The sequence below is a fragment of the Bombina bombina genome, chromosome 1 (genome assembly GCF_027579735.1).
Source record: "Bombina bombina isolate aBomBom1 chromosome 1, aBomBom1.pri, whole genome shotgun sequence".
NCBI lineage: Eukaryota > Metazoa > Chordata > Amphibia > Anura > Bombinatoridae > Bombina > Bombina bombina.
This window is the reverse complement of record NC_069499.1, coordinates 433,137,656-433,154,723: the sequence shown is the minus strand read 5'-3', so window position 1 is coordinate 433,154,723 and position 17,068 is coordinate 433,137,656. Positions and strand designations below refer to the sequence as shown.

Here is a 17,068-nt window from a genome sequence, read left to right as displayed (position 1 = left end):
ATTATATTCTTTTAAATGCATTTTAAATTAAAGTAAAGCACAATGCAACATAATAAATATATATATATATTTTATTAAATCCAGTGAGAAAATACCCAATATAAGTTAAATAACAATTAAAACAAATAAAGTTTAAACATAAAGTAATAATTAATAATGAAAACTAATTCCTGATGAAATACAGGAAAAACTGTTTAAGCTAAGTAAATGTATGAAAAACGTTAGTGTAACAACAATGTAATAAGTAAAAAAACAGAAGAGAAGGCTGAAATATTGCCAAATCTTCTGTGAGGTGAGGGCTGGCTGACAGAGAGAAGCAGGGGCAGGAAACAGGATGACAACACTGAGGAGAAAATGAAATGACAGTCAGGGGGAGTGGCTACAATTGCAGGGAGAAGGAAAGAAAATGGATGCCAGTCTGGAGGCAGCAGAGAATAGGGAGATACAAAATGAAAATGAAGGAGCAGACAGAAGCTCCAAGAGACAAAAAGAGGGCAATTAAAAACTGGAAGGTAAAGCAAAAGTTGATATAGCATGAAAAATAAAGAAAATGAGTAATAATAAATAAGTTAACAAGGGAAACAATAGAAATAAATAAGTTCTAAAAGAACAAAAACAAGCAAGAGAAAGGGAGAAAAACAAGAGAAAAATGTAAAATAATAATCTAAATAACACAGAAAAAATTGAAGCTTTATTCCAAAACACACTGCAATCACAATATTTTGACACACTGCAAAATACTTATCTTTGAGAGCAGCAAAGTGAAAAGAGGCAGTTGGAATATTATTGGGACTGTTTATACTAGAATTAACTTTTCTGATTGGTCTGCCCTGGATAACACAATTCAGGGTTGTTTCTTATTGGTTACCATATTAATTTATGTTATTTCTATGTTAAACTTTTAAATTGTATTATATTACTTTGAATGGCTGTTGAGCAGTAAAGGAAAAGGCTTATGCAAAATAGGAGTCTCTGTCCTTGTTGAGAGAGGCTGCATTAAATGAGGTAACATAGTCTGACAAAATTGCTGAGTATTAAAAGTACATTTGACTTTGGAACTAAATAAACATATCGATATGCTAGTTAGGAGAAGAGCTTTCAGAATATGTGAAGTTCTGGAGTCGAATTTACCTTCACTTTAACATTAAGAAAATTGAAAAACGGTCTTGTCACTAATGGGTTAAAATTGCATGCTCTATCTGAATCATGAAAGAAAATAATTTGGTTCAGTATCCCTTTAAGTATTGGACCATTTGTCACCAAACGTATAATGAGAATAAAATTTCAAAGAAATTCACTAACATAAACCAAATGTATAAGCACCTCAAAAAGCAGGGTTTGTTAAAGAAATGATAGCGGTATGAGTAAGAAATTAGGATTTTTTATTTTTATATTTAACTTGTTTTTTTAAATCTTTTTTTATTATGTTCTATCTATTGGTTAGAAGACTTTTTTTTGTTTACTTGCAGTTAGCGGCAGCAGCAGCAGCAGAAGCTGCGACGGGATCCAGAGAATTAAGTGGTGGAACTGGATTTGGTGGGCTCTCAGAGAGCTCTTCTGAAGCATCAAAACTTAGTTCAAAAAGTGCTAAAGAGAGAAGAAACAGGAAAAAGAAAAGGAGACAAAAGGAGCAGGGTGATGGAGACGAGAAGTGTGATGATGAAAAATTCCACAAGTCAACATCAGAAACCAGCATTAAAAAGAAAGGGTTCAGATTCTCCATAGAAGGCAATCGCTTAACATATGAAAAAAAATACTCCTCCCCACATCAGGTACTACTACCTCTGAGCTTTGTTATATGTTTAATAAGACATTCAATTGTATATATGAACATTGTAAAAAGCAATTTTTAATGCATTGCAATAGATGATTTGCATGGAAAACTACATATATTTAAAAAAAAATTCAGCAGTTTTTTTTAAAACTTGAGTTATTCTAAACAAGTCAATTGTTTACATAAGTTTTGAAAAAAGTTGATTATAATTGAACTCATGAGTACTTCAAACTGAAATATTTTTTAACAGAGTTTACAAAGTGCAAAGTCGCTCATAAAAAAATAAAAGATTAAACACATTTTCAGATTCAGGACACTAGGCACATTGAGGTGATTTCTTGATGCTAAAAAAATTGTTAGCTATTTTCCTTTAATGATAATAAAAGGTGACTAGTATTTACACACTTGAGACATGCATTGCTAGTAATACTCATAGACATAACCTAATGATGTATGTTCCGCTGGTCATGTGCTCAGTAATAGTTATCATAAAACCTATGAGTCTTGTTAAAAGCATTTTTGCAGATCAAAATATTGCAGACATACTATTCTATATTTTAAAATGTATCATAGTGCATTTTAAATATTTTTTTTTTTTTTAAGTTACAAAGCCACATTCAGGAAAATATTTCAAGGGAACCAGCATATTATACAAAAATTCTTAAACTGATATCAGAAAAATAAAGCTAGACAGATTTTAAGCGACACACACTAACTATTTAGACCTACACTTTCTCTGAGTTTGTTGTACTAGTAGTAATTCTACAGCTGTCTTATTCACACATATTTATCTACGTTTTACATAGATGATCACCAAGATCTTTAACTGTGCAAGTTGTTTACCTTATTTTGCATTCTCCTTTTTTTTTTAGTCTCTTCTTAGTTTTCGTGGATCCCTGTTTTCCCCAAGGCGCAACAGTCGAGCCAGCCTATTTAGTTTTAGAGGACGTGGAAAGGATGTAGGGTCAGAAAATGACTTTGCGGATGATGAACACAGCACTTTTGAGGACAACGAGAGCAGAAGGGGATCTTTGTTTGTGCCAAACAGACAAGAACGGAGAAACAGTAATATAAGTCAAACCAGTAAAGCATCAAGGACTCTACCAGTGTTTCCTGTAAATGGGAAGATGCACAGCACTGTGGATTGCAATGGAGTGGTCTCTCTGCTTGGTGGTCCATCGGCTCCAACATCGCCTGCTGGACTACTTCTGCCAGAGGTGATAATAGATAAACCAGCTTCTGATGACAATGTAAGGAAGTTTCAAATAGATTAGGCATGGTAGCCTTGTCCTAGTGGTTCCAGCCGGAACACTTAATCCTTGGTTGGTGAAGCTGTGAATGCAACTGCTTTTTAAATTTTTTTTGCAATGCCTCTAACATACTAATAACTTAAAATATTTTCTATATTAATTATAATACAACTAATTTTATCTTCAAATAATGTAGTTTATATATTTTAATTAAAAATTAAGATTTCCTTTCTTTTTTACTTAGAAGACACCTTCATTGGCCCAGCATTGGTTCAGTAGTGCTCTATGCTAGACCTAGGGGCAGATGCTGTGAAATGTTGCGGCTGGCCCAATAATGAGATAATAAAAATATTCACCCAATAAGAGCGCTATCCTTAATTTTTATTTGTAATTCTGTACTGATTGTAGAATAGGCCCAGTCTATGCTCCTAAAATTTATTAGAATGATGAAAAATAAGTGGCATTACTGTAGTCTACAGAAATACAAAGCGAAAACAAATTATTGATGCTAATAATAAAAAAGATAAAATGAATATGTTTTAGTACTACAATACAGTTATTTATTCTTTTTATACTATAATTCTGCATGGCCTATTTAATTTATTAATTATAATTTCTATTTAGAATCCTAACTGAAAAGCATGTACTATTTAACCCTTTTAATAAACAAGGAACACATTACGTCTTCTATAGTGTAGATCCTTTTTTAATCAGCTTTTTCCTTCTTAATATAAGGAGAGTACACGGCTTCATTCCTTACTGTTGGGAAACCAGGAGGAGTCAAAGAAACTCCAGCCAAAGGCTTAAATACCTCTCACACTTCCCCTATCCCCCAGTCATTCTTTGCCTTTCATCACAGGAGGATGGCAGAGAAGTGTCAGAAGATTTCAGAGTTGTTCCTCAGGAGGGGTATCTGCCCTTTCTTATGGGACTGGAGTTTTAAGTAGTCTTGTCAGCCTCTCAGTGAGAGCTTCCCCTATCCCCCAGTCATTCTTTGCCTTTCATCACAGGAGGATGGCAGAGAAGTGTCAGAAGATTTCAGAGTTGTTCCTCAGGAGTGGTATCTGCCCTTTGTTATGGGACTGGAGTTTTAAGTAGTCTTGTCAGCCTCTCAGTGAGAGCTTTGATGAAAGTTAGAGTCTGGAGATGCAGGGAGAGTCTTCCTGCGAACCCATCCAGACTGCCTGCTAACAGCTCCTTAAGCAACCAGTGTTGACGAGTTTCACTGTCTGCATTTTCTTCACTCAAGTCCATGTCAGGAGCGATGCTACAAGACTATCACACATGAGAGGCTGTGTTTCTGTTCCACAGCATGGGTTCTGGTAAGATCGTTTCATTTTTTTACACATGTTGAAAACACTGAAGACAGGGTCACAGTGTGTCTTCTTGTATCTTAATATAATCCTGGGTTAATATCTCCTCCTGAGGGAGGTTATTGAACAGTGGGAAATAATCAAATGTGCTTCTTTGATTTTATGCTGCTTTATGTGTGAGATATTGGGCTCATAGACTGTTTGTTATGGGGTAATGGAACATACAGGTTTTTTACTTTCACCTTGAACGCTGCGCAGCTTGTAGCTTGGCGCGTTTTTTTCTCATAGCAGGGGCGGTTCTGCCTTGTGCACCACGTGACCGGTGTGGTCACACTTTCGTTTTCTCTTTCCTTACCAAGCTAGCTGTCAGAGAAGTCGTTTGTTTCTCTATTTGCCTGGGTCTAGGAGGTGGTGAGTGCCCCAGTCATTGGGAGTATAAAGGTGCCATTTTTGTGAGAAATAAAGTTTTTTTTATCTGTGTCCTACTGTTCTTGGTGCAAGTTGTGGAGGATTTTAATATGCTTGAGGGTACTCCCTCTATTCCTAATAGTAATATTTGTCTATATTGTGAGGAGGCCTTGGTTTGCCCGCCCTCTCAGCTATGTTCCATATGCATCAGCAAATTTATGATGTCTAAGAAGGTTAAACCCTTTAGTACAACGGAGCCGTCCACCTCTGAGGACTCGCCGTCCCATGAGGTGCATGCCCATCAGTCATCTCCTTCATCACATGCAGCTTCAAGTAGCATGCTTGATCCTCTATCTGGAGGGAACCTTATACCATCAAACTTTACAGCGCAGTTAAAGATGGCGGTGTTTGAGGCCCTTAGTGCTTTACCTCGCCCTGCCAAGGTTTTTATTTGGGGGACTGGTTGGGTGGTGGGTTTTACTATTGGGGGGTGTTTGTATTTTTTATACAGGTAAAAGAGCTGATATCTTTGGGGCAATGCCCCACAAAAGGCCCTTTTAAGCGCCATTGGTAGTTTATTGTAGGCTAGGGTTTTTTTTTTATCTAGGGGGGCTTTTTTATTTTGAAAGGGCTATTAGATTAGGTGTACATTTTTTATTTTGGATAATTTCGTTTGTTATTTTTCATAATTTAGTGTTTGTTATTTTTTGTAACTTAGTGTTTTTTTGTAATTTAGGACTTTGTAATAATGTTTAATTGTATATTTAAATAATTTTAGTAGTGTTAGGTTTTTTAATATGTAATTAAGTTTATTTAATTGGTAGTTTAATTTAATTTTAGTATAATAGTTAGGGTAGGTTAATTTATAATTTAAAATTAGTTTATTTAAGTTCTACAGGTACGTTTTAATTTATATTAAGATAGGGATCTTGTAATTTTAATTTAAAGTTAAGGGGTTGTTAGGTTTAGGGGTTAATAGCTTCATTTAGTTTTTGGCGATGTGGGGGGGCTGATGGTTTAGGGGTTAATAGGTTAAGTTAGTGGTGGTGATGTGGGAGGCCAGAGGTTTAGGGGTTAATACGTTTATTTGGTGGCGGCGCTGTCAGGGAGCAGCGGGATAGGGGTTAATAAATTTTATTTGTGGTGGCAATGTGAGGCGGCGGCAGATTAGGGGTGTTTAGACTCTGGGTTTATGTTAGGGTGTTAGGTGCAAACATAACTTTTTTTCAACCATAGAAATCAATGGCGTATATTTCATTCTGTTGCGGCATCGAAAATAAGCTTTCATTGCTTTCATACTCCCATTGATTTCTATGGCATCTGCTGCCTCAAGGGTGGCAGTTTGAAAACCAGGTATAGTGCGTCGGAATAGCTGCGAGCGTACCTGTTAAAAGTTTAATAAATTGGAAAAAGTGTCAAATAGAGTTGAATGTGTATTCATAACATCTGTAATGACGTAAGCATCGATCTGCGTCGGATTGAGATCAGGGGATCATATGTTACGTCACACATTTCAACATTTGCCAATCTTGAAGCTTTGATAACTAGGTCGAATCAATCTTGCAACAATTACGATGCAGAATTCGAGCGTATTTTCGGTTGATACTTTGATAAATACGCCCCTAAGGGTCAATTGAATTTTCGTACTTTTCGTTCTGAAAAATCTTAATGACAGTAGTCCTCCTCTAAGCCCGAGCAAACCAAGAGCACTTGGAAGCTGGCTCAATCCTGGAATAAATCCAAGCAGAACAAGAAGCACGCCGAGACAAAGTTGGCGGCCCTCGATCCAACTCTGGATCGTGTAGGGGCAGACTTTCGCTGTTTTAAGGTGCTTGGTTCAGGGACGTGCAGGATCCATGGGTCCTGGAAGTCATAGCTCAGGGATACAAGATAGGTTTTAAATCTCATCCACCCAAGGGCAGATTTCTCCTCTAAAGTCTGTCTTCAAGACCAGAAAAGAGGGAAGCCTTTCTGGGGTGAGTTCAGGATCTGTCCACCTTAAGGGTCATTGTCCCAGTTCCTATCACAGAAAGAGGTTTGGGATATTATTAAAACCTGTTCGTGGTCCCAAAGAAGGAAGGAACTTTCCGCCCGATTCTGGACCTAAAGTGCTTAAATAAAAATTCTAAATGTCCCCTCATTCAAGATGGAGACAAAATGGTCCATCCTTCCTCTAGTACAGGAAGGACAGTTCATGACCATTATAGGATGCCTACCTTCACGTTCCAATCCACAAGGATTACTTCCAGTTCCTAAGGTTTGCGTTCCTGGACCAGCACTTCCAGTTCGTTGCACTTCCGTTTGGTCTAGCCACTGCTCCATGAATCTTTACGGAGGTTCTAGGGGCTCTCCTGGCCGTTGCCAGGGCTCCTTACTTGGATGAAATTCTGGTACAAGCACCATCTTTTCGTCTGGTTGAGGACCATTCGGTATCTCTTCTCTCTCTTCTTCAATCTCATGGATGGATCAGAATGGGGAGCTGTTTGAGGTGCCAGGAAGGCACAGGGTCTGTTGTCTCAGGAGGAATGCTCCCTCCCGATCAACATTCTGGAACTTCGAGCAATCTTCAATGCTCTGAAGGCTTGGCCTCTTCTGGGTTCGTCCCATTTTATCAGATTCCAATCAGACAATATTACCTTGATGGCTTATATCAACCATCAGGGGGGAACAAGAAGCTCCCTAGCAATGAGGGAGGTATCTCAGATTCTGGAGTGGGTGGAGGCCCACAGCTGTTCACTGTCAGCGATCTACATTCCGGGTGTGGACAACTGGGAAGCGGATTTTCTGAGCAGACAATCCTTTCATCCACAATCCAGGTGGGGGACGCTGGAGATAGATCTCCTGGCATCTTGTCTCAATACCAAGCTACCCAGATATGGGTCGAGGTCCAGGGATCCTCAGGTGGAGCTAATAGATGCATTAGCGGTGCCTTGGAGGTTCAATCTATTTTAACTTTTTCCGCCGTTACCACTCCTTCCTCTTGTAGTGGCCCACATCAAGCAGGAGCAGGCATCAGTGATACTGATTGCTCCATCGTGGCCGCGAAGGACATGGTTGGCGGATCTGGTGGGGATGTCGTTGTCTCCTCCATGGAAGTTACCTTGTCGCAGGGATCTGCTGAAACAAGGTTCTTTTGTTCATCAAAATCTAGATTCTCAGGCTGACTGCGTGGAGATTGAACGATTAGTCCTAGCCAAGAGAGGTTTTTCTGAGAGAGTTATTGATACTCTCATTCAAGCTCATAAGCCGGTTACTCGTTGCATCTATCATAAAGTGTGGAAAACCTATTTATTCTGGTGTGAAGAGCGTAGATTCCCCTGGCATAAGGTTAAGATTGCCAGGATCCTATCGTTTCTCCAGGATGGACTGGAGAAGGGTCTTTCGGCCAGTTCCCTGAAGGGACAGATTTCGGCCCTGTCTGTTTTACTGGACAAGAGGCTAGAGGAGCTTCCAGATGTACAGTCTTTTGTTAAGGCTCTGATAAGGATCAGAACCGTTTTCAGATCTAAGGCTCCTCCTTGGAGTCTGAATCTTGTTCTTAAAATTCTACAGTGGGCTCCGTTTGAGCCTATGCATGAAATTGACATTAAGTTGTTATCCTTGAAGGTTTTTTTTTTCTACTGGCTATTGCTTCTGCACGCAGCGTGTCTGAGCTTGCCGCCTTGCAATGTGAGCCTCCTTATCTGGTGTTCCATGCTGATAAGGCTGTCCTACGTACTAAGTTTGGTTTCCTTCCTAAGGTTGTGTTAGACCGCAACATCAATCAAGAGATTGTGGTTCCTTCCTTGTGTACTAATCCTTCATCTGCGAAGGAGCGGTTGCTTCATAATTTGGATGTGGTTTGGGCCTTAAAGTTCTATCTTCAGGCTACTAAGGATTTTTTCGACAAACTCCTTCCTTGTTTGTTGCCTATTTTGTGAAGCTTAAGGGGCAGAAGGTCTCTGCGACTCCCTTGTCTTTTTGGTTGAGGAGTGTTATCCGCTTAGCTTATGAGAGAGCGGGACATAAGCCTCCTTAGAGAATTACGGCTCATTCTACTAGAGCAGTGGCCTCCTCTTGGGCCTTAAAGAACGAGGCCTCTATGGATCAGATTTGTAAGGCAGCTACCTGGTCCTCCTTACATACTTTTTTCTAAATTTTTTAAGTTTGATGTTTTTGCTTCTGCTGAAGCAGCCTTCGGGAGAAAGGTTTTGCAGGCTGTGGTATCCTCAGATTAGGGTCCGCCTCTCTTTTTGTCCCTCCCGTTATCATTCAGTGTCCTCTAGAACTTGGGTATAAGTTTCCCAACAGTAAGGAAAGAAGCTGTGGACTCTCCTTATACAGGGAGTGCAGAATTATTAGGCAAGTTGTATTTTTGAGGATTAATTTTATTATTGAACAACAACCATGTTCTCAATGAATCCAAAAAACTCATTAATATCAAAGATGAATATTTTTGGAAGTAGTTTTTAGTTTGTTTTTAGTTTTAGCTATTTTAGGGGGATATCTGTGTGTGCAGGTGACTATTACTGTGCATAATTATTAGGCAACTTAACAAAAAACAAATATATACCCATTTCAATTATTTATTTTTACCAGTGAAACCAATATAACATCTCAACATTCACAAATATACATTTCTGACATTCAAAAACAAAACAAAAACAAATCAGTGACCAATATAGCCACCTTTCTTTGCAAGGACACTCAAAAGCCTGCCATCCATGGATTCTGTCAGTGTTTTGATCTGTTCACCATCAACATTGCGTGCAGCAGCAACCACAGCCTCCCAGACACTGTTCAGAGAGGTGTTCTGTTTTCCCTCCTTGTAAATCTCACATTTGATGATGGACCACAGGTTCTCAATGGGGTTCAGATCAGGTGAACAAGGAGGCCATGTCATTAGATTTTCTTCTTTTATACCCTTTCTTGCCAGCCACGCTGTGGAGTACTTGGACGCGTGTGATGGAGCATTGTCCTGCATGAAAATCATGTTTTTCTTGAAGGATGCAGACTTCTTCCTGTACCACTGCTTGAAGAAGGTGTCTTCCAGAAACTGGCAGTAGGACTGGGAGTTGAGCTTGACTCCATCCTCAACCCGAAAAGGCCCCACAAGCTCATCTTTGATGATACCAGCCCAAACCAGTACTCCACCTCCACCTTGCTGGCGTCTGAGTCGGACTGGAGCTCTCTGCCCTTTACCAATCCAGCCACGGGCCCATCCATCTGGCCCATCAAGACTCACTCTCATTTCATCAGTCCATAAAACCTTAGAAAAATCAGTCTTGAGATATTTCTTGGCCCAGTCTTGATGTTTCAGCTTGTGTGTCTTGTTCAGTGGTGGTCGTCTTTCAGCCTTTCTTACCTTGGCCATGTCTGAGTATTGCACACCTTGTGCTTTTGGGCACTCCAGTGATGTTGCAGCTCTGAAATATGGCCAAACTGGTGGCAAGTGGCATCTTGGCAGCTGCACGCTTGACTTTTCTCAGTTCATGGGCAGTTATTTTGCGCCTTGGTTTTTCCACACGCTTCTTGCGACCCTGTTGACTATTTTGAATGAAACGCTTGATTGTTCGATGATCACGCTTCAGAAGCTTTGCAATTTTAAGAGTGCTGCATCCCTCTGCAAGATATCTCACTATTTTTGACTTTTCTGAGCCTGTCAAGTCCTTCTTTTGACCCATTTTGCCAAAGGAAAGGAAGTTGCCTAATAATTATGCACACCTGATATAGGGTGTTGATGTCATTAGACCACACCCCTTCTCATTACAGAGATGCACATCACCTAATATGCTTAATTTGTAGTAGGCTTTCGAGCCTTTACAGCTTGGAGTAAGACAACATGCATAAAGAGGATGATGTGGTCAAAATACTCATTTGCCTAATAATTCTGCACTCCCTGTATTAAGAAGGAAAACATAAATTATGCTTACCAGATAATTTAATTTCCTTCTGTATAAGGAGAGTCCACGGCCCCCGCCCGTGTTCTCTGATGGCGGCCCCCTAAATTATAATTTTCTTCTGGCACCTTTTATACCCTGATATTTCTCCTACAGTACTTCCCCTATCCCCCAGAATGACTGGGGGATAGGGGAAGTAGGAGAGGTATTTAAGCCTTTGGCTGGGGTGTCTTTGTCTCCTTTTGGTGGCAAGGTTCAGTGTTTTCCAACAGTAAGGAATGAAGCAGTGGACTCTCCTTATAAAGAAGGAAATTAAATTATCTGGTAAGCATAATTTTGTTTTCTCGAAATTCAAGTATATGAAGCATATGCAGTATGTGAAACATTATTATTATTGATATTATTATTATCAGTTATTTGTAGGGCGCCAACAGATTCCGTAGCTCTAGACATTGGTAACACACAATAGATATTACACATTTGTGGCTTTTTGTCTGTTTAATGAAAAAAAAATTTTAATGGCACGTAAACTTTTTAAATTGTCATTTTATGCATAACAATATATTACAAAGATTCTAAACAATGCATACTCATCTAAATGTCAATTGTTGTATTTCACCTTTTAAATAATATGATTTCTAAGACCTAGATTTCTTTACATTTGTCATTTTTACTCATATATATTTGTCTCATATATACATACATCAAACATATATAGGGTTTCTAAAATTTGGAAGGGGTGGTGCACTAAAGTGTGGCAGGCCACATATATGTTATTAATTAGCTATTAATTAGCTATTGCTGCATCTCATTTTAAAACTATTGCATGTGGTGGATAATAAGGATGCATTAAAACTAATATATATTTTAGCTGATTCCAAATGAGAATGCAGCCTATCTACTTAAGCATGAAGCATGTGATGGTTAGATGTTAATAATATAATCTATGTTTGGATATGAGCTGGCCCAAAATAAGATTTCTTTTATAATGATTTTTTTAATCTTTTAGGGCACCAATACAGAAAATGAAATAAGAAACAGGAGGCTGAGTTCTTATCGCTTATCTATGGATTTTCTGGAAGATCCTATTCTGAGACAAAGAGCTTTAAGTATTGCAAGTAACCTGACAAACACAATGGAAGGTAAATTTATAAATTCATACAGTATTTTTTAAGTATATAATAAGCATTTATTATTACATATAAAGTATAGTTATTTATTTTGCAGATAAGGTTGTAGGTGTCCAGTATTCAGCAGGACAGTCCACTATTTCAGCAGGTTGCCCAGTAAAATCTACTCAAAAATACTGGACACTTTAAAGTATTTTTTAAAAGTCCCCTGAGTATCAGCCAAACATAAAAACAACACTGTCTTAAGTGTTTCTGAAAGTCGTGAGGATGTTAAGTCACCACTCTGTGTGTGTTCCTGTCAGTTGTGAAAAATATATATGGTGGGTATCTGCATGGCTAAAATAGTTGTAAAGACTAAACTGAAGGATCACTTATAGGTAATGATCTCAAGGGAATCACAGAGAAATTTGTCATATACACAAAAAGCTTTATATATTCCACACATATTGTCAGCTGTGTTGCTGCTTTTAACAAAAATTTAGGGCCAGTTTTCAAGTGGTACATAAAAATTAAACCATTATGGAACAGAAATATTGCTTGAGCACTATCCGTTACAAATAAGGGCTAGATTACAAGTGAAGCACTAAATTGTCACGCAGAAGCTTTCATACATACTTATTACATTTTTTTTAATCAGGTGGTTTATGGAATTTCTGTAACCAGTGTGATTTGTCTCATTTTTTTTATTATTTTTTTTTAACAGAACTTGAAGAATCCAGAGAAAAATGCCCACCATGTTGGTATAAATTTGCCAATACTTTTTTGATCTGGGATTGCTCTGAACGATGGTTAAGAATCAAGCATGCTGTCAATGTATTTGTAATGGACCCGTTTGTGGATCTTGCTATTACCATCTGCATTGTTTTGAATACATTATTTATGGCGATGGAACACTACCCAATGAGTACTAATTTTAGCGATGTGCTTTCTGTAGGAAATCTGGTAAGTTGTTTTCATACTTTATAATTTATTATTCTACTATTTTGTACTTAGAATTAAAATGTTTTATTGGTATCATTATGTGAAGTAATATTAAAATAAAAAAAAAGAGAATGTGTAGTACTGTGGCGAGTAGAGATGGGAGCCATATAATCTATGTAGTAGATTTTTAAAATAATGTAACTAACATTGCACCATTATTTGCTTACTAAGATAAAATAAATTTAAGTTTCTTTCCTAAGATAGAGAGTCCACAATGTCATCAATTACTAGTGGGAATATCACTCCTGGCCAGCAGGAGGAGGCAAAGAGCACCTCAGCAAAGCTGTTAAGTGTCACTCCCCTACCCATAATCCCCAGTCATTCTCTTTGCCTCTGTTAAATGGAGGAGGTGAAGTTTTGGTGTCTGAAGAAAATTGGATTTCTTTTCGCTACAAGCAAGATTTTGGGTATAGCTGTAGTCCACATCAATCTCTTCAGTAGAGTAGTGGTGGCTTTAAAGCAGTTAGGAAAATGCAGTAAGGCCCACCTTACAAGTTCCTAACATATTTGCTGCCCATGGTATAAAATGCCAGAGTAGGTTTACTCTGTTCTTTCTTTTTTCTACAGGCCTCTGTAAGGAGTATGTGTCCTTTCACACCTTGTAAGCTGTCCTCTTGCCGGACGACTAGATGCAGGCAAGTGTTTTCTGTCTTCTAGGTTCTGTTATTGGGACACAGTATATCCTTAGTAAGGATATATTTATAGACAGGGTGTGGGCACTTTAAATGTATGTAAAAGAGGCTGCTTGTTAACTCTTTAATGAATGATATGAAGGGGTTAACTTGTTATTTAAATAAAAAAATTTCAGTTAAAATATCCTTGGGCGGGGGAACTTCTGGGCAACGGCCATGATTGGTCGCATAGCTGCATGCTGCTACAGCCTTTTTCTGATAAATGCAGAAATGTACCTTTTAGCAGATTGATCTATATAATATTTTGCTTGAGCTGACTTATACTTTAGACGCTGCATCTATTTTATCCAGTTTTGCAAGAATTGCTGCTGGCATCGGCGCCTGGAGCCGTTAAAAGACCTCAGCCTACACCATACCCCCTGGCAGGGCGTCTTTGGCCCTGTCGTTACGCGGCACTTAAAGTGCTACAATTTACAGCATATAACCTACCACCCCCACCGAATCAAACATAAGATGGAGTTACACATATGGGAGACAGTTACAGTCCCACTTTGACAAGCTGGAGTATGCTTTGTTTGGGGTATGAAACTCCCTTCGCTGCCATCAGAAACACTGGAAGATCTGCTATCGGACGGTCACCCAACAACATTGCAAAGTTATAAGGTAACGCTAACAGAGGAGACATGCAATCTATTCTTGGAGACGGTATTTGCTACGCCACAAGACTCTATAGCGCAAGTGACACCCCTTGCCGCACCGGCTACCTTCATGAGAGCACCCTCTGTAGCAGCATACCAACTGGAAAGCAGACTTCCTGAGCAGACAGACATTTCATCCCGAGGAGTGGGCACTCCATCCAGAGGTGTTCTCCAGGTTAACTCTCAAATGGAGGATGCCGGAGTTGGATCTGATGGCGTCTCAGCAGCACACCAAGCTTCCAATGTATGGTTCAAGGTTGAGAGATCCGCAGGCCACTCTGATAGATGTTTTGGCTGTCCCTTGGGATTTCAGTCTGGCATATCTGTTTCCTCTGTTTGCTCTCCTTCCACGAGTCATTGCTCGTATCAAACAGGAGAGAGCATTGGTAATTCTAATAGCTCCTGCATGGCCTTGCAGGATCTGGTATACAGACCTAGTGAAGATGTCATCTCTTCCACCTTGAAGGTTGCCTCTGAGGAAGGACCTTCTAACTCAGGGTCCATTCCTTCATCCAACTCTCGTTTCTCTGAAGCTGACTGCTTGGGGATTAATTTTTCTGAGTTGGTCATTGAGACTGTTACTAGAAAGATTTAAAGGTATGGCGTAAATACCTTTATTGGTGCAAATCCAAGGGCTACTCTTGGAGTGGGGTGAGGATTCCTAGGATTTTGTATATTTTTTGTTTCATAAGCACCTGGCAGACGTGCCTGATGTTCAATCCTTTTGTCAGGCCCTGGTCAGAATCAGGCCTGTGTTTAAGGGCTAGATTTATGAAAGCTGAGGCGCGTATACGCGCCCCTGTATGCCTCAGCTCGCCTGTGGTGGGGCGAAATTACCCACAGGTAATGAACATTGCACACGAGCGCAATTTTGCGCTTGCGTGCAATCCCGCCCCCTGCCCGCGCACAGCCAATCACGCACGGGCAGGAGCTGTCAATCTCCTCGGTCGGACTCGACCGAGGAGATTGAATTTTGCCACCTTAGAGGTGGCGAAGAGGTTCAGAATGACGGCGAGCAAGTTCTTGTGAGAACTTGCAGCCGTAGGGGCTTGATAAATCGAGCCCTAAGTCTGTTGCTCCTCCTTGGAGCCTTAACCTCATTTTTAAAGTTTTGCAGCAGGCTCTGTTTGAGCCTTTGCATTTTTTTATAGATATTAAGTTGTTATCTTGGAAGATTTTGTTTTTTATTGCTATTTCTTCTGCTCGGAGAGACTCAGAACTCTCAGCTTTGCAGTGTGATTCGCCTTCCTTTATTTTTCATGCTGATAAGGCGGTTCTTCGTACTAAGTTGCTATTTTTTCCTAAAGTGGTTTCAGATAGAAATATTAATCAGGAGATTGTTGTTGTTCCTCTATGCCCTAATCCTTCTTCTCATAAGGAACGTTTGTTGCACAACTAATTACGTTGTGGACTCTCCATATCTTAGGAAAGAAAACAAAAAGTATGCTTACCTGATAAAATGTATTTCTTTCCAGATATGAAGAGTCCATAACCCCACCCTTTAATTTAAGACAGTTATTTTCTTTCTAATTTGAAAGAGTCCACAGCTGCATTCATTACTTTTGGGAAACAAGAACCTGGCCACCAGGAGGAGGCAAAGACACCCCAGCCAAAGGCCCAAACACTCCTCCCACTTCCCTCATACTCCTGTCATTCTTTGCTTTTTGTCCCAGGAGGTTGGCAGAGAAGTGTCAGAATTTGTTTTGTCTCTTATGGAGGGTACTACTCTTCACAATGGGACAGGAGTTTTAAGTAGCCCTATAAGCTTCTCAGTGAGGGCCTGGGTGAAAGTTAGAGTCCGGAGATGCAGGGAGAGTTCCATCCCAACTCATATTAACAGCTCCTACAGCAATCGGTGTTGACGAGTTTCACAGACTGCTTTTTTCTCTCTCAAGTCCATGTCAGGAGCGATGCTACGACACTTGAAGGACCGTGTTCCTGTTCCACGGCGTAGATTCTGGTAAGATTGTTTAATTTTTTATTACATAATGTTAACACAGAAGACAGGGTCACAGTGTGGCGCCTTTTATCTTTATAGAATCAAGGGTTAATATCTCCTTAGGGGGATTATTGAACAGGGGGGAATAATAATCTTATATGTTTATTTGATTTTATGCTGCTTTATGTGTGAGATGTTATGGGCTCTTAGGCTGTTATGGGATATACAGGTTTCACTTTCACTTTGAGAGCCATGCAGCTTACAAGGATGGCGCGCTGTCTCTCATAGCAGGGACGGTCCTGCATTGTGCACTATGTGATTCATTCCCTCCTTCGTGACTATCAGAGGGGAGTCATACATCTCTGTACTGTCTGGGTCATAGGAGGTGGTGAGTGCCCCAGCCATTGGGGTATAGAGGTGCCGTTATTTTATTAAAAAAAAAAAAAAAGTATGTTTTATCTCTCTAGTTCTCTGGTTATTGCACTAGTGATAGAAGATTCGGCTTCTTTAGAGGGCACTCCCTCTATTCCTAAAGATCAATTCCTGTTTATATGGGGAGGAGGCCCAAGTTCCCCCTCGGAATTTATGTTCATATGCCTTGATAATGTAATAATAATATAACATATTTGATATCACGGATCCATCCACCTCTGAGGAGTTGTCGTTCAGGGAGGTGCGTACCCTACATTGTTATCTCTATACACATGCAGTTTTCCCGTAGCATTGCTGATACTCCTTCTTGAGGAGGCGTTTTTTCTCCAGATGTTACTGCGCAGTTCAGACGGCGGTATCTGCGGCCTTAATGCTTTATGTCACCCTGCTAAGCGCAAGCAAAAGGTTACATATTGCTCTCCTTCCCAGAGTACATCAAATCATTTTTGGATTTAACCGATAGGGTTATCCGAGGATGAATTTCTTTCTGAGACTTCAGAGTATTAACTTTCTGGGTCAGAGTCTGCTGCCTCTCAACCTCCAGAGGAACCAGACTTTAGTTTTAGGAATTTGCGCTTCTTCTACAGGTTTTTGGCGAATTCAGGGTTTTCAGAGGTCATATTGCCTGAGGA

The 17,068-nt window shown here is 39.6% G+C and overlaps 1 protein-coding gene across 1 annotated transcript in view; it reads left to right on the top strand.

Annotated features, from left to right (window-relative positions):
- The window catches only part of LOC128645401 (sodium channel protein type 2 subunit alpha-like), a 584,077-nt gene that overhangs the window by 204,205 nt on the left and 362,804 nt on the right, over window positions 1–17,068 (top strand). Inside the window, exons 11-14 of the mRNA XM_053698390.1 lie at window positions 1,470–1,772; window positions 2,647–3,024; window positions 11,634–11,766; window positions 12,458–12,696. Of these exons, the coding sequence (XP_053554365.1) occupies window positions 1,470–1,772; window positions 2,647–3,024; window positions 11,634–11,766; window positions 12,458–12,696 (1,053 nt within the window). The remainder of the gene's footprint in view (window positions 1–1,469; window positions 1,773–2,646; window positions 3,025–11,633; window positions 11,767–12,457; window positions 12,697–17,068) is intronic.